Genomic DNA, 25,579 nt, shown 5'->3' on the forward strand with positions numbered 1-25,579 from the left:
AAATAAACAGATAATAAATTTTTGATTTAAAAATTTCAGTCACCATTTTGTCAAGAAATTAGTATTTTAAGTTAATATCTTCTTTTTTGCTGTTAAGGCTAATCTGGCCTACTTTGTTTACACAGAATACAAACCGCGGTCGTCGACCAGAATTATTACCCTCATTTCCGCTGGTTCGAGGCCAGAGGAGATCGGATATCTGGTGAGTAAGAGTCGATTTATTATTAGGCCAATGTCTTCTGATTTTAACTCACCATCTCACCAAGTCAGTAGGCCATATTGACTTAAAAATTGACAATGATATAGCCGAGGACCGCGGTTCGGATTCTGCGTAAACAAAGTAGACTCCGTTTAGATTAACATCAGAGAGACATAAACAGTAACAGTAAACACCAATTTGAACTTTTAAGAGGAAGAAGATTCATTAACCTTAATAATTTGCCAACTTTTATAGGACGGATTTTTATTATTTTTAAATAACAAAATTCGAAATATATTAATATATTTATTTAAACCATGTCCACTCCCCTTGAAATCGACGGTTCTCTTCTAGAAGGGGTTATTACATTTTATTCTTTTTATTATCGTTTCTTTATATTCTAATTTTTAGGGAGGACAAATACTACGAGTTGCTCTTACATTAAGTTGTTTAAAGAAAATTCCAATACGAATATTTAATATTAGAGCCAAAAGAGGTAAACCAGGTTTAATGGAACAACATTTAAAAGGTATTAGCCATTCTTTTATAATTACGTAGGTATATAAAATACCTTATATAATGTTTTTCTTGTAGGAGTTGAACTTGTTAGGGACATGTGTTCAGCAACGGTAATTGGCGCCCAGAAAGGCTCAACGGAAATCACCTTTTACCCCGGTCATATAAGGGGTGGTTTTTTCAAATCACATATTCATACAGCTGGTAGTGTAAGCTTGCTACTCCAAGTTGCTCTTCCTTGTGCCTTGTTTGCGGACTCGGAGGTAACAATGACATTAAAAGGAGGGACAAATGCCGAAATGGCACCCCAAATAGATTATACAACGGAGGTGTTTCGAGGTATATTAGAAAAATTGAAATTTATTTCCGAACTTGTTCGAAGGGGATATTTCCCAAAAGGAGGAGGTGAAATACGTGTTACGGTGAAACCAGTGAGTCAGTTAAATGGGGTTAATTTAATTGAGCAAGGACAAATAACATCCATCCAGGGTTGGAGCTATACGGCTGGATCTTTACCTGTTAGCTTAGCTCAAAGGACAGCAAACGGGGCAAAAGGTGCTTTTAAGAAATACAAAAATGTCCATATTGAATGCTACAAAGAGGACAGAGAAATCGCTCCTGATAATTGTGCCGGGATAATGTAAGTTTAACCTAAAGAGTTTTTTTATTAATATACACCTTTGCTATACTCTTACTAATGGTGTATTCAAAAAATAAAATTAGGTATGCAAACTACAGGCAACATATTATATGCTAGCTGTGGCACTGAATAATTTTTTGATTTAAAATTTAAACTTACTTTGTTACATACAGGCTTCTTCAACAGTACGTCAGGCATCTGTAGATCCTATAATAAAAATATAGGTATTTTGTTTATGCATACCTAAAGTAAGTACTAGGATGTATTTCAGAAAATATTTTAACTTTGACAGAGTGACTGAGTAGTGAGAGGATCAGGATGATTTTTTTAAATGGAACACTGTACGTTATTGCATTTTTGACTTTCTTTTTAGTCACTTTACATAATCCTAAGATATTATTAAATATGTTTTGATAGCTTCAGAGATATACAGGGGTGGTGGAAATAAACTTTACTGAAAAAATTAAATCAAAGCAGATTCAAATGCCTTTCTAAATTATATTAGTGTTAGGGGTTTTAGGGTTAAGGGTTTCTATACCTATCTAGCTCAGATTTTGAATAAAGAGCGATTTTTCAATGGCAATGGCTACGTCAAATGGCAGCCAAGAGGGCTAGTGTATTCATGGCAAGTTTCTAGCGACAGTTAGTACTTATTTTCAAAATCGAAATTAATTTATGGACTTTTTTTTTGAATCTATACCAGCTTACTTTTTATTTAACTCTACAATATTTTAATAAATAATATTTATTAAATATGTATCATTATTCTATCAATACAAACGAAGTAGTAGTTCTTTTTGATTTTTATTACGATGACTTGTAGATATAAGGATTTCCATAAAAGAGCCAATTACAGCAAATTAATTTTCTTCATTTCCAATGACAGGTTTCTGCCTAATAGGTTTTTTTTTATAAATTATACTACCAGCTCTATGAAATAGGACAAGTAGTTTTTCAAAGGTACGCTTATCAGAAAGATTCCTATTTGGATATCTTTTGAGCATGTCTGAGGCCAAGAAGTAATTTTCCTCACAAAATAAAATCACTAGTAACATATCCATTCGTTCCGCCAGCAGATACTGCTTATTTTTCTTAATAAATGATACTTATTTATCAAACTATTGTACTAAAAGATTACTAAAGATGCAATCTAAAAATTATTTTTGACAAGGTACAGAGTACCCAAATAAATAAAAAATATCAATATTGTACTTTCTTAAACGGAATACTCTGTATATTATTGCATTTTTAGTTTCTAATGACAGAGTAATTCTCCCTAGCTTAGTATGACAGCATTTATTTATTTCTCAGTTTAGTAGCTGAAACTGACACAGGTTGCATATTAGGATCTTCTGCGCTAGGCAAAAGAGATGTGAAATCGGAAGAAACGGGTATAAAGGCTGCTTTAAAACTGCTAAACTCAATAGAAGAAGGTGCCTGTGTGGACGAATATAGTCAAGATCAAATCATTATACTGATGGCGATAGCGAAAGGGCCTTCAAGTGTAAGAGTTGGCGAAATAACCCTACACACGAAGACAGCTATATTTGTTGTAGAGGCTCTAGCAAAGGTAGAATACATAAATTTAGTTTACCAATCAAATACTAAGGGCTGGCAAAAGTTAGTCTTGGGTCAAGATTTCCGTATGTAAGACGAGTACAATGCGTTTATTAATGTACTAAACAACGAGACAGAACAGGTAAAAACAAGTTAAACATATGAAATAAACCGAAAAACTATTGCACATTGCTAAGAGACGTGGAAGCGGATATAGCAGATTCGTCGCGGTCGGCCCAAGACCCAATCAGTACTTTATATTCTCGGGAAGAGTGTATTCATGCGTTCAGCTTTCACGATTTATTACGTCTCCTGTTACTTTATTTGTTTATTTATTATTTTTTTTTTTTTTTTTTTTTATATTTGTAAAATTTTAAGTGCAAATTAGAAACACTTGCACTTTCGGTAAAAATAAGTGGAATGAGTGGATTCGACAGTGGTCGCGCTATTAGAATTAAAATGAAAGCTTCTGAAAAATATAGTCGAAATCTATTAGAATAATCGATTATAGTTTTTTTCAAAACTTTCTTAATATTTCTGCTATATTTTATTCGCAGACACATGTGAAAATATTTATAAATAAAAGTTACATCATTATTGCTGAAAATTGCAATGCACTGAAAATGTGTACGTTAAATTTTGAATGGAAAACAAGCCTATCAAATTTTTTCTTATTTAAAACACTTTTTTTTTTTATTTATTTATAATATCAATAGGTAGTTTTAAAGTAGTTTTTGAGTTATTGCTTGTTATGTGTTAAAAGTTTTTAAATTATCCTGATTACTGACGTTTTCGTTATAAAAAAGGACGCCCTAACGATATCCTTATAATTCCATTTCAGATACTCAAAAACACATCTAATTTTATTTAGTTAACTTTTCCAAAAAATGGTGATTTTACTTTACTTGATAGGGAAAGGCGTACCGGAGAAATGTGGCAACGCCGCAACAGCACACCGTCGCATTTCTCTCACTCCCACTTAATAAGATCGTTATGTGGTTTACTTCCACACATGTAAATATCGACCCAATAGTAAGAGTTAGTAGTTAGACCCAATAGTAGACAAATCGAAACGTCGCGCGTCGTGAACATTTTCAAAATTAAAAATAGTATCAGTTCAGAAAGATATTTTATTGTTACCATATCACTTTGTAAACAAAATACTCCATGCTGTTTTTTTGTATCCAGGCCTCAAATATCGTGATTTTAACTCCAACGGTGGAAATGTTATTCGTTGCACAGGGAGTTAATAAGATTTAAGTAAATAAGTTACAAGGCCTCTATTATTCCAGGTAAATATCTGCCCAATAAAATTTTTACTTGAAAATCGCGGGTAAAATGTAACATATTGAAATTTCCCTCATCTATAAAAAGTTATATTTATTTATATTAATAGTTTTTTTTTTTTTTTTTATATATATATGATATATAATAGAAAATACACACAATACAGGGTGTCTTGGGGCCATGTAGTATTTTTAGTAGTTATATTCGACCCCAGAAACAGGTCTGTTTTTTCGCGAAAAAACTCGTGAAAATTAGTATTTTTTTTATTTTTAATTAAAAGCACAATATATCTTCACATAATATGGCAACATAGATTAAAGGGAAATTAAAAAACAACTTTGGGTGCACAACCTTGGGCATCAATGACACCATGTGTCGTCTTATGGAGTTTGCTGGTGGTCGTATTATGATGTGCAACCAAAGTTATTTTAATTTTCCTATTGACAAAACGAAAATCCAAAAAAGATCCAGTGGTTCTTAAAATTTAAACGAAAAATATTATTTTTAAATTTCAAAGTAAAAATATCTCGGTTATTTTGGACTTATTTTGAAAAACGGAAAAGAGAAAATATGTTTCTTTCATCGGGATCTACCAGCCCTGAAAATATTTGCACTTATTTAAGACTCACCCTGTATAAACATTATCTAGAATAAACCTTGAATTTTAGAAAACAAAAGATATTGTTTAGGCTAAGACCTACGCTATTGGAGAAATTAGATTGTCAACTTAAGTTTTTGTGGAAAGAAATAAAAAAAACAACACTGATAAACAAGTATTGATAAAAAAAAAAATATTTGTTATTATTTACTTTGTGCTGTTTTCATTTTAGCAAACATTCATTATTTATTTTTTGTACTTGAATTACGCTTTAGTTAATAATTTTATTTTTTTTAACTATTTTACTTAAAAATTGTAATAACTTTTTGTGTTTATTAAGAGTGTGTCCTTGATAGCACCTTCCACTGCGGACCTACTATATCCTAGCAGGGTTGGCGGATATATATCGAGTGATATATATCATGATACATATCACGATATATATCTGATATTTATAGAGCAGCATATATATATATATATATATATATATATATATATATATATATATATATATATACGTATGATATATATCATCACAGATTCTTAGAAAAAAAATTTTTAACACAGTTTCAAAACAACAAGCTTTTGATCTTAATTCTAAATTCATTAAACCCCGAATTTGTTCCGCTTGTAATGGCTCTTACTACAAAGTCTTATCTCTTATCCATTTCTAAAGTATTTATTTTCTGCACAATTCCAAACAAATCCAATGATTTGGTGGAAATCGGTTGTACCCTGGACTCCGAGTGGTTAAAAGAGAATTATTCTTACAACTATGTGAGCAGTTATTCACTGCAATACCGGCAACAAATGGTTTAGAAAGATTTTTTTCGAGCGAAGAATAATTCGGTCTAAATTAAGAAATAGGCAACGAAAAAGCTAGTAAACTGGTATTTATTTTTAAATGTTTAAATCAAATTACCTATAAAAAAAAGCTAAAAGCTTGAACGGGATCTTGTCAAATGATGAACTAATTGCTTTAAGTGAAGATAATAGTGACGATGATATTCCTGTTGCCCCATTTTTAGTTACTTAAACATTTATCAAACGACAAGTTTTTTCATTATATATTTTAGGAAAAATATTATTTTTTTGTCTTGTTTTTTGTGATTTGAAACTAAAGTTTAATTTTTGTTTTTATTGAAATAAAGGTATTTTGTATTTTAACCCAGGAACAAAATATCAGATATGATATATATCCATGATATACGGGGTGTCCCAGGCTGAGCGTACATTAGAAGTTTCTAGAGAACTATAATATCTAGATCGGAGATTTTTTGCACATTACTGTTTCACAACGAGATCTATCGATTAAAAATATTTTCAATATGGCGGCACTTCCGGAAATACCGGAAGTTGCCAGCAACTTTCTTATTTTAAATGGGTGCCCCCATTTATTATTACATACTTAAATTCTCTGTACAATTATATGAATATTGATGTTAAACACTCTATATCTAACATTAACCGTTTTTGAGAGAAAAAATATTTCAAATTTTTGAACGTAATAAGAGGAGAATTTAAGAACGTAATAAAAAATAGGGGTACCCATTTAAAATAAGAAAGTTGCTGTCAACTTCCGGTATTTCCGGAAGTGCCGCCATTTTGAAAATATTTATACTCGATAGAACACGTTGTGAAACTATGATGTGCAAAAAATCTCCGAGCTAGATGTTGTAGTTCTCAAGAAACTTCTAATGCACGCTCAGCCTGGGACACCCTGTATATCCGATATTATGATATTTTGATATTTATATAAATATCATGATGTTTGCCAACCCTGTATCGTAGTAAATTGAGTAGTTTTTTACAGTAAAGAATCCGTCAAGGATGTGAATTTCGATGCTTCAAGCGCTTTCAACGCGACTTGACTATCTGAAAATATGTTTATTTTTTTCCCGTTACATTGCGGATCTACAAGCAGATAACTTATAGAAAGCAATTGTTATATTAATAAGAATAATAATTCGGGCATGTATATTTCTGCAGACATCAAGGTGTGTGGTCACTGAAAAAAATCTGATAAAATATAAATATATATATATTCGATACCAATTAAACTTTTAGTTACGTAATCGAGGGCGCGATTTTTAAATTGATTGTTGCCGACCATGGACATATTCGGCGCCGGGCTGACTAACTGGAATTTAAATTTCCCGCTGGGGATTCAGGTGGTATCTCTACTGTAAAACATGTCAAGTTGCCATATTTATTTATTTATTTACCGACATTGTCGTTCGTTTTGACACTTTAGTTTTGTATTACGAGTTTTTGGTTTAAATTAATTGTGTTGTGATATTTTAAGCTTAAAAGTTTTTACTAGCAGACGTTGCAGTCGAACACTGTTCTTTTTAGTACCTCCTTTAGTGCGAAATGTACAAGACAACTTAATAGCCGTAAAAAACTCATCGCAACTTTATTAGAATACTTTGAACGGGGAAGCGGTAGTAATAGTATTTTATGCCCCTTAAAAGCGCTGTTAAAAAGGTGAGTTTTGTTGATGTAAATAAATGTTTATATACAGGATGATCCGAACTGTATTCCGGAAACTTCAACAGCATATTCTGCAGATAAATCTAAGTAAAAAAGTTCGTATAAATGTACGTCCTAAAATGCTTAGTTTCAGAGATACAGGGTGTAGAAGTTTTATTTTTATTTGGATTTTTTCCAAATAATTTCTAAAATAACGTCAATATATGGATGAAAATTGATGCCTGGGAGTTTTTTGACATAAGAAATTTAATTTTGATGTATCAATATGACTCCTATTTGTAGGGGGCGCCACCTACATATGTTTAAAGTGTTTGTGTAAGAGTAATAACTTTTCGTCCGTACCTGTATAAAACTACTGAGTGAAAAAATATACATTTCCGTGATTTTTTACCTAAAAAATGTCACTTGATAAAAATCGCTACGAGCAATCGTTCTCAAGATATTTAGAATGGAAGTAGTCATTATTGGTAAAAAATAAACATGTTCAGTAGATAGTTATTTGACCGAAATGATAAATTTTGTCCCTTTTTATTTTTTTTAAATTAATCGTGAATTTTTCTTCGAAAAAATGATGATTAAACAATCTCTGTTGAACTTTTGACACAAAATCATTTCAAATTTATGATTTCAGTCTAATAACTACTTAATCAACATGTTTAATTTATGTCAATGATGACAGGTATTGATAATTTCGATTCCAAATATCTCGAGAACCATTACACGTAGCGATTTTTACCGAGATCTTTTTTACGTAAAAAATGCCTTAAATGTATATTTTTTACTCACTAGTTCTATACAGGTGCGGACGAAAATTTATTACTCTTCAAACCAGTTAAAAAATCAGTAGGTGGCGCCCTCTACAACTAGGAGTCATATTGACATCAAAATCATATTTCTCATGTCAAAAAACTCCCAAACACCAATTTTCATTTAAATATTGACGTTACTTCAGAAATTATTTCGAAAAAATCGAAATAAAAATGGAACTTCTACACCCTGTATCTCCGAATCTAAGCATTTTAGGACATACGTTTATACGAACTTTTTACTTATTTTTATCTGCAGAATATGCTGCCGAAGTTTCCGGAATACAGTTCGGACCACCCTGCATTTATAATTAATTTATTTTTGTTCCCTAAAATATTTTGATTAAAAGAACAGAAAGAAAATAAGATATATAAAAATGGGCAACGCTGTGCCGGTCAAGCTTAATCACGTGACTAAAAATTTATTTGGTATGAACTATATATTTTCTCTTTACCGTTTTTCAGATAAATCCAAAATAACTGAGTTATTCAAGTTCAAAGAAAATTTTAAAACAATTTATTTATTTAAAAAAAAAAACGACAGCCACCGGATTTTTTTCTGTATTTGCATCCCTTTTAGTGAATAAGGGCCACTAAATAGATTTGGAAATGTGGCCACGTCCTGCACATTTAATGCTTATCTCCTAAAATTATAGGGTGTGCCGAAAAGTGCACAACGAATATATTTATTAGATAATGAGTTATTAAAAAGCCTATATGGATTTTTTTTGACGCCGCTTTTTTTTGAACATACAGTATGTTATGTAGATAAACAAAATAACAATTTGAGTTATAAAATAAAATTTTATTTATACATATATAATAAAGTACTATAAGTAACCACAGCTTATACTTATAAACACAGTGGTACAATATATCTACACTAAATCTAAATCTACTTCTAATTTTAGGTTAAAAAGTGATTTGAGAATCTGAGCTCCTGCCTCAAAACTCCATCAAAAATGGCCTCTGCTTCAATTACTTTAACACTGGCATGCTGTTTTAAGATTCTCTTATATTTGGTTTGGTTTTCAGGTGACGAAATAACATAAGTATTATTTAAAGGCGATGAAGGTATTTTCGCTATACATTTCCCACCGCAAGCTTCAATGGCGCCTAAAATATCATAGATATTTAAATAACTGACGAGTTAAAGGCGAGTTTATATGCATCCGTAATGCGTCGTCCGCAGAGATGTGACTTATATCAAATACAAGTACAGTAGAACCCCAATTATCCGAGTCGCAATTATCCGATCTCCGGATTAACCGATCCAATCTAAAGACCCTGATTATCCGATGTCGCGCGTCTATGCTCCGTATTAACCGAGCTTCTAAAATATACTATATGTATAAGTATATTTACATATTTCCGTTTAAAATCGTTGGGACCGACGGGGTATCCTCTTGGCTCGTGTGAATGGTTCCCCTTATTTATATTTTTGGACTCTTTTATCATGTAAATTTGAGTGAATGCAGTTCGTTATTGCGTTCACTACGGAGAAGTAGCATACGTATGTACTCATGATTTATCTGGGTGGAGTTCTAGTTAAGTGTATACCAACTGCTTTGTTTAAATTTTCGTTTGTCGTATTATAATGGAACGCAACAAACGTAAAAGAATTCTCGTTCCTATTGAAGATAAATTAAAAGCAATTAGGAGAATTCAAGCAGGAGAGACAATTAAAATTGTTGCACGAGATTATGGGGTAGGTGAGGTAACAGTTGGAGATTGGAACAGAAACCGCACTAAAATAGAAGAATGGTGTATAAAACAAGCCTCTTCGTCGAAGAAAATCAATAAAAAAGGCGAATATGAAAAAGTTAACGAAGCTTTATTCAGGTGGTTTACTCAGCAAAGATCAAAAGGTGTGTCTCTGTCAGGTCCCATTTTGCAGCAGAAAGCAATAACGATTAGTAAGCAATTCCCAGAGACAGATAGGTTTACCGGCAGTTCTGGATGGAAATGTCCTGTACAAATTTAAACGAGACAGAAGAAGAAGAAAGTTTATTAGAATTAATGCAAAACTTAAAAAGTTGCGAAAATGTGACAAGACAAGGCGTTGATGAATAGGTTACAGCAGATGATTTAGAAGAAGAAATGTATATTGAAGAAATAGTGAAAGCCTTTCGGGAAACCGAAAAATCAGATGACGATAACTATGACGAAGAGAGAGTGGATGCACAGCCTTCCACTAAGATTACCCATCAAGAAGCTTCTCTGAAAACAGCTTTGAGGTATATCGAACAACAATCAGAGGCAACCCCAGCGGATTTGCTTCTTCTTAACAGGTGGAGAAACATGGCAGCGAGAAAAAGAAGATGCAATATGAAACAGCAGCGCATAGATACTTATTTCACTGTTTTATAATGTAGATAGTATCTACATATCTAGGTACTTATGTATTTACATGTTAAAAATGTTAATAAACCGTTTAAAGTACGTATTGGTGCTTATTTTTTAATAAATCCGGATTATCCGAGGAGGGTGTCCCCCCCGTTACCTCGGATAACCGGGGTTTTACTGTATTTGAAATACAGATATAAGATCCAAAATACGTATTTTCATTTTATATTTGACATACCTTTTATAATGTCATCTTTTCAATTTTTTTTCGTATCTTAGTATTTCATAAATACATAGTTTGCTAAATAGTGATGGCATAACTCGAGAGAAAATTCGCTCGAGTACTCGATTATTGAAATAACCGACATCGCTCGATTATGAACGAGCAATGCAAGTGACGAGTTCCGAGCGACGAACGCAAGCGATCCTAGAATAAAATAAATTGAAATCCGATTTTAATGTGACATACTCGATAAAAAGCCGAGCGAATGTTCTACATACATTGCAGGTAGCAAATTTATACGACGTTATCCGTTGCGTATGTGAGGAACAAAATCTTACCACCTACATCGACAATGGTTTGAAATAAACTAAATCAAGCGAATCGCTCGTCGCTTGCTACTTGCCATTCATCTCCGAAAGAATATGTGCCCTGCGCACGCAACTTACTGCTTGTCGCTTGGCGTTAACTAGTATTTACAACGAGCGACGCGCGACGGACGAAAACCCGTATTTTTAAATATGAGCGATATTTCGCTCCAGCAATCGCGGTTATTGCAATCGCTTGATACTCGAATACTCGATTATTGAAATTAATCGGTTTTTCCCATCACTAATTTTAATTCTTCTGTATCTATCTAATAATAGTAACGAATGGATTAAAGATAAGCGCCCATTTCATTCCTTAAAATTAAATGGGTGCCAAAATTATTCAAAGAACTTTTCAAAGACCTTATCTGGACTGAAACAGGTAAAACTAATTGGTATGAAAAACAAAAATTGGACACTTTAAACAACAATGGGGAATTTTTAAAAAGAAAGATAAAAACCAATCCTATTACATGTTTTTAGAGGACTCTGATTCCTGTGTTGCGAAACACTGCAATATTTAAGTAATAAAGACATTTTCAGATTTACACGATTCTTGTTCATAATTATTATTAATAGTTCAGTCATTGGAGATTTTTGCTTGGAAAAAAGTCCGGAAGTGTTGCAACTTTGCAGGTTTATAGGTTTTGGGGTCCCTAACTAAAATCCATAAAATGCACATTTCTAGACTAGCCGCCGGCGCCGCCATCTTGCCAGGATGGCGCCCAAAATCGGTATTTTGTAAATATCTCGAAAACTATGCGTTTTTCGCAAAAATTTGAGGGGAGCAAAATTAAAAAGAATAAAATTTTCTATAAAAAAGGTTCTATGAAAATTTTCGGTAAAGTCAACCGTTTAGGCACAAAATCCCTGGAAATTTTACAATTTTGCGTAAAATATGATATATTACGTATAGTCGATTTTCCGAAATCAAATGTCGATTAGGGTTCACTAAAACTAGTTTTGGTTTAGTTTCTTCAATTTTGTCATGAAACAGTGACGTATCATTAATTTATGAATAATTAATTTTAATTATTGAAAATGTGTGTACTTGTTTCCACACCACCCAAGAGGTAAAGTACATGGCGCGTTTATTTTAACGTGGTCTCCCCGGAGGCCTATTCCACTAGATAAATTAAAAACTTTAACTTATCTGCACAAGACCGACGGACCTGGCTCATTGATGTAAAGTCGATCGTATCTGCTGTGCTGGGCTCATCAGGGTGGTCTCTCAATTCGTCCAACACTTCATCTTCAGCCGCCAGAGGGATATCTACAGGCAAGTCCAACTCCTCTTCATCGGATTCGTCGAGTGACACTTCAGTGACGTTGTCACAGGATTTCCCATTGCAGTATACACAAATCATTGAACATTTTTATCCAGCTTTTCTGCATCTGCAAGCTTTACCACAGTTGTTGGTTTTGCATTTACAGGATAAAAATGCCAATAGGGATTTTGGAGCTGGATCTGTCAACGTTGTGACTGGAGTAATGGCTGTTCTTGTTTTCTTTCAACCCCATTCTTCGGCATCTTTGGTACAACCAGACCAATGCTGAACCTGGTGGTAAGTTCGCAATGAATGCTGTCCAGCACGACAATTAATTATTCATAAATTAATGAGCGAATTAATAATACGCCACTGTTTCATGACAAAATTGAAAAAACTAAACCAAAACTAGTTTTAGTGAACCCTAATTGACATTTGATTTCGAAAAATCGACTATACATAATATATCATACTTTACGCAAAATTGTAAAATTTCCAGGGATTTTGTGCCTAAGCGGTTGACTTTAGCGAAAATTTTCATAGAACCTTTTTTATAGGAAATTTTATTCTCTTTAATTTCGCTCTCTTCAAATTTTTCCGAAAAACGCATAGTTTTCGAGATATTTACAAAATACCGATTTTGGGCGCCATCTTGGCAAGATGGCGGCGCCGACGGCAAGTCTGGAAATGTGCATTTTACGGATTTTAGTTAGGAACCCAAAACCTATAAACCTGCAAAGTTTCAAAACTTCCGGACTTTTTTCCAAGCAGACCCCTTTTTTGATCCCTAATGACTGAACTATAATGTAATAAGTTAAAAACTTTAAAAATAAAAATAAAATGTTTTCTTTCAAAAAGTATTTAGAAAATACGTATTGTATTTTACATCTAGTATTTCAAATACCTTTTCCAAAAGTATTTTGTAACTAATATCTCAAATACTTTGTTTAGAAGTATCTTGTAACTTGATTTCAGATACTTTTTATAAGGTATCTTGTACATCACTCCAATCATTCCGGTATGAGCAATCATTTTTTAAATAAACCAACGAAATTGCATAAACTCAACAACGCGACGACGCATTACAGATGCATGTAAACCCACACTAAAGGTGGATTTTCATGCCAGATCGTATTCTTTTTCACTTAATTTTTACTGCCCGAAACAGCGTTACATCACACGAACTTTGTACCTGAGAATTTTACTTTCAATAAGTGCAGTAGTAAAAACCAAAATACTTAAATATTATGACATACCCACCATTTCAATAATATTTCAAAGCGATTAATTTAATTCTCTATGTCATAAGATGGCATGCTGATAAAGACACGCGAAATGTCACTCTCAGTTTCAAGGATATTAAGGGTGTATTCCGTTGCTTACCTTGGTTATGGTTTTATGTTCCGTTTCTATCGGTTTCCTGAAAGTTTTCTTACTACCGAACACGGTTCCTGAAAAATTCGGTTATAACTGTCACCAAACTCACCAGCGCGAGAAGGATGGTTTTTCTGGTTTTGTTTGTCAATCAATGTCATTTATGTGAGAGAAATCAAGCAAATATTGGAAGTTCGAGTGAAATTCTCTTTTAATTTCTAAAATTTGTTATATTTTATATTTACATCCAAAAGCAATGATGGAGGTAGGCAGTAAAGATAAATTTCATTAACTAAATAGAATGACTTTTTAGGACCATTTAAACTTATCATCCAGCCATTGTTTCTTAAAGTCAGGAACATTTAAAGAAAACGTGAAAAACAAGACAACAAGTAATCGTGAATGTTTTGTAAGCTATAAAAATATAAATATTAATTAGATTTGTTTATTTATTATTGATCTGTTTTAATATTGGACCTGCAAATCTTCAGTTGAGCTGTCTGACGAGTTTAACAGTTTATTAGTAAAGTACTTTTCAATATTAAACTCCATTGAAAAAAAGAAGCAAACGTAAAAGCAGAGAATAGGTACATTAAAATGCATAAAAGATAACTTTTATAATAAAGGTATTAAAATTTAGAAAACGTCAACAGTTGACATTTCCAGTATTTTACCAAACCGTTCCGTATCAAACCGATGTTTTTCAGGAACCGCTCTTTACCGTAGTTTACCGGTCTGGTTCGCCTGGTTTTGCAACGGAATACAGCCTTAATTCACATAATGGAATAAAATTCCATAGAGTTATATCATCTTACCTCTTAAAACATCTACCGCTGTGATAACTTGAATAAGGAAATGATGGTTTTCTAGTAACTTGTGATCTTTGCTCTTGTTCAACGATTCTTTTAAAGAAAATTTCCATTTCTTTTCCGCCTCTGTATCATGTAGAATGTAATCCCAAGGATCTGAAAATGCCATCGACGTGTAAACAATAATTATAATGATTAAAAAGACAAATTATATTCTTTTTAAATATACAGGGAGACTCTTTAATAAAATTTAACATATATTTGATACCAATTAAACTTTTAGTTACGTAATCGAGTGCGCGATTTTTAAATTCATTGTTGCCAAGCGTTGCCAACGGACATATTCAGTGCCGGGCTGACTAACTGGAATTTAAATTTCCCGCTGGGGATTCAGGTGGTATCTCTGCTCTAAAAAATGTCAACTTGCCAGATTTATTTATTTATTTCCTGACATTGTCATTCGTTTTGACACTTTAGTTTTATACTAAGAGTTTTTGGTTTAAATGAATCATGTTGTGATACTTTAAGCTTAAACATTTTTACTAGCGGACCCTGCAGTCAAACATTGTTCCTTTTAGAACCTCTTATACAGCGAAGTGTACAAGACAGCTTAATAGCCCACTCATCGCAACTTTATTAGAATATTTTGAACGAAAAAACAGTGTCGAACATAATCCAAAAATTACATACAAAATATTTACAAACACACACAACAAAATGTTTACTACAATTAATAAACCAATCGACACTGTTTTTTTGATTTGACACTACACTAATGAAGGCTGTAATGTTGGCCGAAACGTTTGTTTTTCCTTTAAAAATGAAATAAAGATATGAAAAACCAAATGAAAACTTAATCAGAGTTTTCCCGAACCTAAATGCCAAGAAAATAAAAAAAATCGGAATTTTTAGAAACAAGGTTCAAGAATAATAAATTTTCCAAGAGGATAATAACTGTTTTAAATATTTATAATTAATTTATTTTTGTTTCCTAAAATACTTTGATTAAAAGAAAATATGTAAAAGTGGGCAACGCTGTGCTGGTCAAGCTTAATCACGTGACTAAAAGTTTATTTGATATGAACTATAGGTCAGTACGTCTTTCAAGAAAGAAGATATTGTTATGATATACAAAGTCTTCAGGAAATGCATATTAAATACATACAGAAATTAATAATTGTAAAACACACAAAAGTTAATTATCATTCTTACCAAGAAATTCGTGAGCTTTTTTGGATGCTATTATCCACTTTGGCGAACAAATCGGTTTACCCGACCCAACAGCGCACAGTAACTTTTGTGATCTCTTCACATGTTCTGTCACGAGGACTGTACAAGTGGTCACAGAGTCTACCACGCTACCGCCTACAAGAATATAATTTTTATGGAAAATAAAATCACAAACATTTGCATTATTTTTACCTAAATGTTTTATAAAAGATTCCATTTGGGGACTCTCCATCATGGTGAAAACGACTTTTGGTTTCTGTCTTCTCAAACCCCTCTAAAAAATTATTTGTAAGAAATAAAAAAATATATGGCTAAAATTCAGTAAAGTTGCGCACACTTTACTAAAGCCAAATCATTTTATTGTCCTTTCTGATAACTTTAACCTTGTCCTAAGACATTGTTAAATTTGTTTTGATAGTTTCAGAGATATTAATAAGTAAATACATAAAATATTTGTTTAGCCTTTTTTAAAAAATATAAATATACTATAGTTGGTCTGTATGTTCAAAATTCTAGGCCAAATTTTCTTAAAAATATAAAATATTTTTCTTAGTTTTTTTAATGGAACACCCCGTATATTATTTTTTGTTAGATGCCGAATTAAAAAATGAGCATTTGTTGTATTTAACGTATTCGATGACAATCAATGACATTCCCTAAAATGCTTAGTTTCGGAGATACAGGATGTAGAAGTTTGGTGTGGTTTTTATTTTTTTTTTCACTCAGTAGTAACTCTTCAAAATAGTTAAAACACATGTAGGTAGCACCCCCTACAAATAGAGATTATATTGACATCAAAATCAAATTTCTCAGGTCAAAAAACTCCCAGGCACCAATTTTGATTCAAATATTTACGTTACTTCAGAAATTATTTGGAAAAAATCTAAATAAAAATGAAATTTCTACATCCTGTATCTCAGAATCTAAGCATTTTAAGACATACTTTTATACGAACTTTTTTACTTATTTTTATCTGCAGAATATGCTGCCGAAGTTTCCGGAATACAGTTCGGACCACCCTGTTTAATAGGTCGAATATCTGCGAAACGGCTAAAAAAATTAAAATATTTTATATACAAATTTTTTTATTTCTTTTAATTGCCTATCTAGAAGAAAATAATATGGATATAATACAGATGTATCGTTTAAAAAAAACAAAGCAAAATTATTTTATATTTTAGAAAGTTTATTTATTACAGTTGAGGGTTGGAACCTTTGGTGTTACACAGCAAAATAAAAACACTTACACAAATTACACACACACAAAAATCACCACAATACACCAAAACACTTTTACTTTTACACTGGACGCGCGTTTCGCTAACCATGTTAGCATCATCAGCAGATGATTATAAACTGTATATCATCTCTATCAGTTTATAATCATCTGCTGATGATGCTAACATGGTTAGCGAAACGCGCGTCCAGTGTAAAAGTAAAAGTGTTTTGGTGTATTGTGATTTAGTGTTTTTATTAAGTTTGTATATATATACAATATACAGGGTGGTCCGAACTGTATTCCGGATACTTCGGCAATATATTCTGTAGATAAAAATAAGTAAAAAAGTTAGTATAAATATATGTCCTAAATTGTTTAATTTCGGAGATACAGGGTGTAGAAGTTTCATTTTTATTTCGATTTTTTACAAATAATTTTTAAAAAGTAATGTTAATATTTGGATGAAAATTGGTGTCTGGAAGTTTTTTGACATGGTAAATTTGATTTTGATGTCAATATGACTGCTATTTGTAGGGGGCGCCACCTACATGTGTTTTAACTGTTTTGATGAGTAATAACTTTTCGTCCGTACCTGTATAAAATTACTGAGTTAAAAAATATACATTTCCGTGACTTTTGACGTAAAAAATGTCTCTTGGTAAAAATCGCTACGAGCAACCGATCTTAAGATATTTAGAATGGAAATAGTCAATTCATGTCATTATTGACAAAAAATAAACATGTTGAGTAGATAGTTATTTGACTGAAATGATAAAATTGGGACTTTTTATTTTTTTTTAATTTATCATAAACTTTTTTTCGAAAAAATGATGATAAAACAGTTTCTACTGAACTTTTGACACAAAATCACTTCAAATTTATAATTTCAGTGTAATAACTATTTAGTCAACATGTTTAATTCATATCAATGATGACAGGTATTGACAAATTCGATTCCAAATATATCGAGAACCATTAGTCGTAGCAATTTTTACAAAGAGGCATTTTTTACGTAAAAAAACATCGTAAATGTATATTTTTTTTACTCAGTACTTTCATACAGGTACGGACAAAAAGTTATTACTCTTCAAAACAGTTAAAAAATAAGTAGGTGGGACCCTCTAAAAGTAGGAGTCATATTGACATCAAAATCAAATTTCTCATGTCAAAAAACACCCAGACACCAATTTTCATCCAAATATTGACGTTACTTCAGAAATTATTTATAAAAAATCGAAATAACAATGACACTTCTACACCCTGTATCTCCAAAATTAAGCACTTTAGGACATACATTTATATGAACTTCTTTACTTATTTTTAATCTGCAGAATATGCTGCCGAAGTTTCCGGAATACAGTTCGGACCACCCTGTATACAATATAGTAAGTACCTGTCATAGTTTTTTATTTCAGGACACATGATATATTTTTAATAATTTATGTTAAAGAAGGCTGAAAAATATATTTATTGTTTATTTATATCTCTGAAATTGTCAAAACAAATTTAATAATATCTTAGGATTTAGGACTATGTAAAATAATTAAGAATGAAGTCAAAAATGTAATTACCTCAGGACTTGAAAAGGTCTCACTCAGCTGCATCTTTTGTTTTTTCGGTGTCGACATAGACGAAATCGAGCTGGCATCGCTGCTTTCCGAAGCGGTACGATCCATAACGTGTTTTCTTTTTGTCGATTTTCCAGGATATGTCTTAACCACTGACTCACTTCTTCTACTGCCTGCGTCACTGGATTCAGATCCATTATCTTCACTTACAGTTACTTTCTTACCAACCCTAGATGCCCGAAGTTTCGCCATGGGTTTCTGAATGCTGTCACTGGTTTCCTTGGTTTCATTTTTAGATTCAGGTATATCTTTTTTAGTTTTTTCAGATACGTTTTTATCTAGGATGATTTTACTGGCCTGTTCAGAATTTTTGCTGCTGGTTTCCACCGATTTCTGTTCACCTCTCATGCTGCCTGTGTCACTGGATTCAGACCCATTATCTTCGCTTACCGTTACTTTCTTACCAACCCTAGATGTCCGAGGTTTCGCCATGGGTTTCTGGAGGCTGTCACTGGTTTCCTTAGGTTTATTTTTGGAATCAAGGATGGAATTTTTATCTAGGATGATTTTACTGGCCTGTTCAGCATTTTTGCTACTGGTTTCCACCGATTTCTGTTCACCTCTCATTGTTCTTACTACAACACTATTTTCGGGGAACATTTTAGCCACTCTGCTCTCTGTCATAATTGCACTTGTACTAGATGCTGAAGGTTTAACTGTTTCGGTTAAGGCTTTACGCGTTCCTCTTAAACTGACACTAGATTTTTCAGGCAAACTTTTCTTTGTGGAAACTTTACTTCTCCCACGCGTTATATTACTTTTTCTTGTATTATCCGCTGGAAGAACTTCATCTTGCTCCACAATCGCCATACTCCTTCTGTTTTTCGGCACCTTCAAGTCCAGATGCCCGATATTGACCAAGGTAGTATTAGACTTTTTGGTTTTCATAATTTTAGATTCCAATATAGCTATAGACTGGTTAATTTCGGACGTTGTAGTGTTAATTGTCGTATTTGTTCTTTCCTCTTGATACGGTTCTTTAATTGATAAATTTTCATTTAGTTCAGAACTTGAAAGAAGTTTTCTTCTTGAAACTCGTACGGCTTGAGGAGCTGCGGTTTTATCTTCCTTAACAGATATTTTTCGAGTTTTACTAGTTTCACCTTCAGTGGATAATAATCTTTTTCTTGGTTTTCTTGTTCTTGCAGGAATCGCTTTTTCCTCCTCTTTACTCAAATGAACTGGAACAGTATCATCTATCTTAGTTACTTTATGTTTTAAGCTACTTTCTGCCGTAACATGTTCTTTCTCAACACTAGCTGCTTTATCTTCAACATCACTAGAATCGTCTAAAACCTCAAGCAATTGCTGAGTGTTAAAGAAGTTTGAACTTTTGGCTTTTGAAGTTTTTGGTTTAGTTGGATTTCCTTTTGATTCATCAATTGATAATTCTTTATTTTTAGTTGGTGCTCTCTTGCTGCCACTGACCTGAGTGTTTACGTTTGTGGCAATATTTTTATTACTATCAGCTGATAATTCTTTTTCTCCGTTTTTATCTTTGTTTTCTGGTAAAGTTTCTTTTTTAGATTTTTGATCCTTGTTTGATTTATTGACTTCTTCAATTTCTCTTTCTTTAATTTTTCTTGGTATAACTGTCTTACTGGCTGTAGTATCAGGTTTTTCAACTAAATCTTCATCAGAATTTAATTTAGAATTATTTTCTTCATTTTTATTTTCCACAGATAACTTTTCCTCCATCTTCATTTTTTCAGTCTCCTCCTCAAACGTTTTTTCTAGCACTTGTGAAATAGGATTTACTGGCCTATTTTCAACATGATGAGTTGCTAAATCACTAAAATCTACTTCAATGCTACTCTTTATCATGTCCCTCTCCGAATCATGCTTTAGCAAAGTTGAGAGAGATCCATCCAAATTGCAATCAATTTTCTTGAATGAAAATTTCTTTGGCACATTGGATACAGGAACATATTGTGTTGGTTTATCAAATACGTCATCATCTTCATCATCATCATCTGGATCAAGATCATTTGGAGTGGGTTTTAAAACTTTCTGAGTCGGTGCACTAAAAATGCCATCTGTATCATCTTTATTTAATGCACTCTTTTTTCCGAGATCTAGAGGCAGTTGCTGTGTTGCGGCCAAATAAAAATCACTTTCATCTGTCTGTTTAGAAGTTATTGGTGCAGGTTTCGCAGCATTCTTTTTTGGTATGTCAAGTTTTTGTGTTGCAACATCATATAATTGCGAAACACCATCACTTTCATCCAAAATGTTTGAAGTTATAGGTTTCACAAGCTGTAGTTTCTGAGTACTGGCTAAATATAAATCTGTATTATCTTCATATATATTTTCTGTAGTTTTCTTTGAAAAATCTATTTTTTGTGTTTGGACTTCGAATAACTGAGTATCATCTGTTTCTTCACTTTCATCTCTAGCTAACACAGGAGACTTTAGCGACTTTGAACAGCACGGTTCTTGCGAGTTTTTACTTTTATTTAATGCTTGCGGTGGTTCTTCTATCGCCGTTTCTGTAGTTTCAGGTGCAGTTTTCTTGGGCTGCACTTTCTGAGCACTGGCTAAATATAAATCTGTATTATCTTCATATGAATTTTCAGTATTCTTCTTCGGAAGATCAATTTTTTGAGTTGCACCGTCGTACAACTCGTTATCATCTCTTTCTTCCCTAATTAGTACAGGAGATTTAAGAGACTTTGAATAGCACGGTTCTTGCGAGTTTATATTTTTATTTGCTGCTTGCGACTCTTCTGTCATCATTTCTGTTAACCCAAATCGAAAACTCTCCTCAGAAGATGCATTGGTTATTTGACTAAGAGTTTTAGGTTTAGCAGGCATAATAGAGCCAATTTCTTGCGTTGCTGGAATGCAATCAGTATCATTTAATTCAGCTGCAGAAATGTTTTGAGTGGCTGGAATGCTTTTTTCAAAATCCACTCTATTACTTAAATTTTCTTCTGTGTCTGATTCATTAATAATACTGTCCCGGGCAATAACATTACTTCTACTTAAATCATCATTTGTATTGACAGAGCCCTCGAGAGTGACAGAAGACTTCCTTTTGTTTTTAAAAAGATCTTCATCATCTGTTGAATCTGATTCAATATCTTGACTGTTAATAATCCTGGATGATTTTTTTGCTCTTCTAAAATTAAGATCCTCATCAGTGTCAGAAGATGAATCATTTATTTGACATACTGTCTTTTTCTTGAAATTAAAACATTCACTGCTTGAACTTTGTGTCGATGTGGTTTTTCCAGATGAATTTATATTAAGTTTTCCCAAATCTAAAGGCTGTTCTAGTTCCTTAGTTGGTTTGTCCAGTTTGAAGAAATCCGATGAATCATTACTATCTCTATTATCATCCAAATTATTAATATGATTTTTATTAGGTTCTGTTGGTATGTCAATTTCTGTATCTGTTTCTTCACCTTCCTCAGGAGCTTTATTTTCAACACTATTTTGTTTTTCAGTGTTGTCATTTGATTGCATAACTGGTATATCATTTCCTGTTTCTTCAACAGGGTCTGTACCATCAGATTCAATGACCGTCTTTGAGACATCTGATTTGGGATCCATTTTCAGCAAATCAGTTGAATCATTACTGTTGTGATCTAAAATCTCATTATTTGTCTTCGGGATCTCTTCTACTGCTACATTATCTTCACAATCTGTTAATTCATCTTCATCCAAGCAATCCAAGTTATCATTATTTTCAATTCTGTCTTCCTGTATACTGGTCTGTGCTACATCTTCATTAGCAATGCATGGTTCGACTGACTCATAATCAACAATTTGTCTTGCTGATTCACTACTGCTACCAGATTTCTGATTACTGTCATTGGATTCGCACACAAAGCTATCTTTATTTTCAAGAAATGGTAAATAATCATTGTGACAACCATCTGCTATATTATGCATATCTATTAACATACTTGATGATGGAAAATCTGCATTTGTATTTTTTGTGGGTTCTACATTTTCCTTATTTATAGTTTCATTGGTGGAAATAGAAAGCTCATTACTTTTGTTTGATTCATTTTTTGCTAAAAAGTATACAATAAGTATGAAAAGGTGAAAAATGATAAAATACAAATTTTTAGGATACTTAATTTAAGTATATATACAGGGTGGCGCACCTCATTCGCCTCGGTTGATTATACGAAAACAGAATGATGTAGAAACAAAATATTTTAGGGATATATGTGGAAAGGCAATGTGCACAATTAAAAATTATTTTGAAATATACAGGGTGTTTTAGAACTAAGATCCATACCAAAGATATATTTTTTCTTAAGGAACACCCGGTATTTTATTTCATTTTTGGATTTTTGAGCCCAAAAAAAGGCATTTAATATAAAGATTAAATATGTTTAAAATCTTTAGTTTCTGAGATAATTAAAGATATTTAAATTTGCATGCTACAATAGAATAGACTATTAACACCCTGTATATTACTTTTCAGAATTAATACTTATCCTGAGATTAAAGGTTGAGAAATAAACTTTACTGAAAAATGGTATTGGTTCCTTAAATTTATACAGGGCTATCAAAAGTTGCTGATCTATTTTAAGGATATATTTTAAATAAAAACTTTGTTATTTCAAATGTAACACCCTGTATTTTTCTAAATAAATCGAAGCAGATTCAAATGCTCTTTCAAACTATATTAGGGTTTCCTATATCTATCTAGCTCAAATTTTGAATAAAAAGCGATTTTTAAATAAAATTGTAATCAAGATGGCTGGTGTCGCCATGGCAATTTTCTAGTGACAGTAACTATTTTCATAGTCGACATTAGTTTATGGACATTATTATTTATAATTTATAACAGTTTACTTAACAGTTTAATGAGTAAGTATTCATTATTTTATGAAGAAAAATAAAGCAGTATCTGCTGGCGGAACGAATAGATATGTTACTAGTGATATTATTTTGTGAGGAAAATTGCTTCTTGGCCTCAAGGGCTTATGCTCAAAGATATCCAAATAGGAATCTTCCTGATAAGAGTTTCTTTGAAAAACTTCTTGTCCTATTTCGCCTGGTAGTGTGGTTTATAAAAAACCTATTAGGCAGAAACCTGTCGTTGGAAGTGAAGAAAATGAATTTGCGGTAATTGGCTCTTTTATAGAAAATCCATGTATCTACAAGTCATCGTAAAATAATTCAAAGACTACTTCTTCATTTTTTTTTGATAGAATAATAAACACATATTTAATAAATATTATTTATTAAACTGTTGTAGGTAAATTAAATAAAAGTAAACTGGTATAAATTTAAATAAGTACATAAACTAATTTCGATTTTGAAAATAGCTACTAACTGTCACTAGAAACTTGCCATGACAACATTAGCCATCTTGATTACAATTTTATTGAAAAATTGCTTTTTATTCAAAATCTGAGCCAGATAGGTATAGTAAACCCCAATATAGTTTGAAAGAGCATTTAAATCTGCTTCGACTTATTTCAAAAATACATAGTGTTGCATTTGAAATAACGAAGTTTTTATGTAAAATAAATATTTAATATAGACCAGCAATTTTTGATACCCCTGTATACATTTAAGGAAGGAATAATATTTTTCTGTAACGTTTATTTCTCTACCTTTAAACTCAGCACAAGAACTAATTCTGAAAAGTAATATACAGGGTGTTAATAATCTATTCTATTGTAGCCTGCAAATTTAAATATCTTTCAATATCTCAAAAAACAAAGATTTTAAACATATTTAACCCTTATAATAAATGCCTTTTTTTGGGCTCAAGAATCCAAAAATGAAATAAAATACCGGGTGTTCCATAAGAAAAAATATAACTTTGGTATGGATCTTAGTTCTGAAACACCCTGTATATTTCAAAATAATTTTAAATTGTGCACATTGCCTTTCCACATACACCCCTAAAATATTTTGTTTCTACATCTTTCCGTTTTCATATAATCAACCGAGGCGAATGAGGTGCCCCACCCTGTATATTATATATCAAACCAAACCAAACCTTTCACAATATCAAATGGTTGAGTGATAGCTTCATGTATGTCTTCTTCAACAATTGTCACACTTCTTGGTATTTTAAACTGTGAAAATGGCACAACTTGTGTGGGAGCTTCGTGAATATCCTCCACTTCACTGTTATTATTAAATGTTGTATCAACAATTTGAGTGTTTCTTCCATAAAATGTTTGCGTAAAATCTTGAGTAGCTTCAACATTTTCTGTCAAATCCAAATCTAACTCCTACAGAAAAAGATCTCCATTCAATTTATTTTTAGTTATTTAACTTAACATTTACCTCTGTAGTATAAGTACCCAATACATCTCCAAATTTTATTTTTGAATTGTGTTTAACCTGCTGTAACTTAAAGGGGGGAATTCTTATGTTATCACAATACGTTCCATTGCTTGAATTCAAATCGGTTACGAAATGTTCACCTTTTAATGTTATGATAACTGCATGGTTTTGGCTTACATTCTAAAACAGTTTTTGGGAGTTTTTATTAGTTAACAAGTTTCAAATCAATATTCTGGGTATTTTACCAAATTTTTAATATTAACAGTAGCTTCTCTTTGGCGCCCCACTGTATTTAAACCATCGTATATGTTATAAACTTTGTTGTTAATCTTCAGTTTAGCTATCTAAAAAATTATAGCAAAAACCAATTGTTTAGTTGGAAAACTGTTGTAATTTTATCTGTAGATACTTATAACTTACTCGATCCCTTTGGTTATTTATTTCCATGTTCATGGTTTATTCGAAATAATTATTATAAATAACAAAAAATCACATAAACAAGAAATTTAAATTCATGTCAACATGTCAAACGTTGTCATCGGTCAAAAATTATTAAATTTCTTCTTACTTTTCTACTGTTGGCTCTAAGCTGTCAGAGCTATTTAACAAGCCATTTAAAAGAAAAAAAAGAAGAAAACTATATTGAATCTGTGGTTGGACCTTGTTTCATGCCATAAATATAAAAAAGTAGAACATTACTTTTTATTCTTTGGTTCTGGTTCTTTTAAGACCTAAAATATGAAAAAGAAGAAGA

General features: G+C 32.1%; 2 protein-coding genes across 3 annotated transcripts; one reads left to right on the plus strand and one right to left on the minus strand.

Moving 5' to 3' along the window:
* Positions 1 to 400: 400 nt before the first annotated feature.
* LOC115890473 (RNA 3'-terminal phosphate cyclase-like) lies at positions 401 to 4,930 on the plus strand. The gene is made up of 5 exons (XM_030910713.1): positions 401 to 558; positions 611 to 728; positions 794 to 1,355; positions 2,667 to 2,925; positions 4,889 to 4,930. The coding sequence occupies exons 1-5, from the start codon at positions 517 to 519 to the stop codon at positions 4,928 to 4,930; spliced, it is 1,023 nt and encodes a 340-aa protein (XP_030766573.1). The 5' UTR covers positions 401 to 516.
* Positions 4,931 to 8,949: 4,019 nt separating this feature from the next.
* Positions 8,950 to 25,369, minus strand: LOC115890464 (mediator of DNA damage checkpoint protein 1-like). Of its 2 annotated transcripts, XM_030910706.1 has the most exons (10): positions 25,246 to 25,369; positions 25,071 to 25,169; positions 24,826 to 25,005; positions 24,533 to 24,770; positions 19,119 to 22,580; positions 18,502 to 18,899; positions 15,904 to 15,985; positions 15,694 to 15,846; positions 14,488 to 14,637; positions 8,950 to 9,212 (listed from the first exon to the last, which is right to left on the minus strand). In XM_030910706.1, exons 1-10 carry the CDS (start codon positions 25,276 to 25,278, stop codon positions 9,004 to 9,006), a joined length of 5,004 nt encoding a protein of 1,667 aa, XP_030766566.1. In that variant the 5' UTR covers positions 25,279 to 25,369; the 3' UTR covers positions 8,950 to 9,003. The 2 variants fall into 2 exon arrangements, with proteins under 2 accessions (XP_030766566.1, XP_030766565.1); XM_030910705.1 differs by having other exon boundaries at positions 18,502 to 22,580.
* Between the last annotated feature and the right edge of the window lie 210 nt (positions 25,370 to 25,579).

The sequence above is a fragment of the Sitophilus oryzae genome, unplaced genomic scaffold (genome assembly GCF_002938485.1).
Source record: "Sitophilus oryzae breed Bouriz unplaced genomic scaffold, Soryzae_2.0 scaffold_866_pilon_pilon, whole genome shotgun sequence".
NCBI classification, from domain to species: domain Eukaryota; kingdom Metazoa; phylum Arthropoda; class Insecta; order Coleoptera; family Curculionidae; genus Sitophilus; species Sitophilus oryzae.

What these genes read in the sequence shown, in the direction of transcription:
- LOC115890473 (XM_030910713.1), top strand. Translation starts at nt 517, where the DNA reads ATGTCCACTCCCCTTGAAATCGACGGTTCTCTTCTAGAAGGG. An exon ending in ACGGTTCTCTTCTAGAAGGG is followed by an intron (nt 559 to 610) that starts GTTATTACATTT and finishes TCTAATTTTTAG; the next exon opens with GGAGGACAAATACTACGAGT. An exon ending in AATGGAACAACATTTAAAAG is followed by an intron (nt 729 to 793) that starts GTATTAGCCATT and finishes TTTTTCTTGTAG; the next exon opens with GAGTTGAACTTGTTAGGGAC.
- LOC115890464 (XM_030910705.1), bottom strand. Translation starts at nt 25,278, where the DNA reads ATGAACATGGAAATAAATAACCAAAGGGATCGA. An exon ending in AGACCTTTTCAAGTCCTGAG is followed by an intron (nt 15,986 to 18,501) that starts GTAATTACATTT and finishes ATAATTTTTTAG; the next exon opens with AGGGGTTTGAGAAGACAGAA. An exon ending in ATCTTTTATAAAACATTTAG is followed by an intron (nt 15,847 to 15,903) that starts GTAAAAATAATG and finishes ATATTCTTGTAG; the next exon opens with GCGGTAGCGTGGTAGACTCT.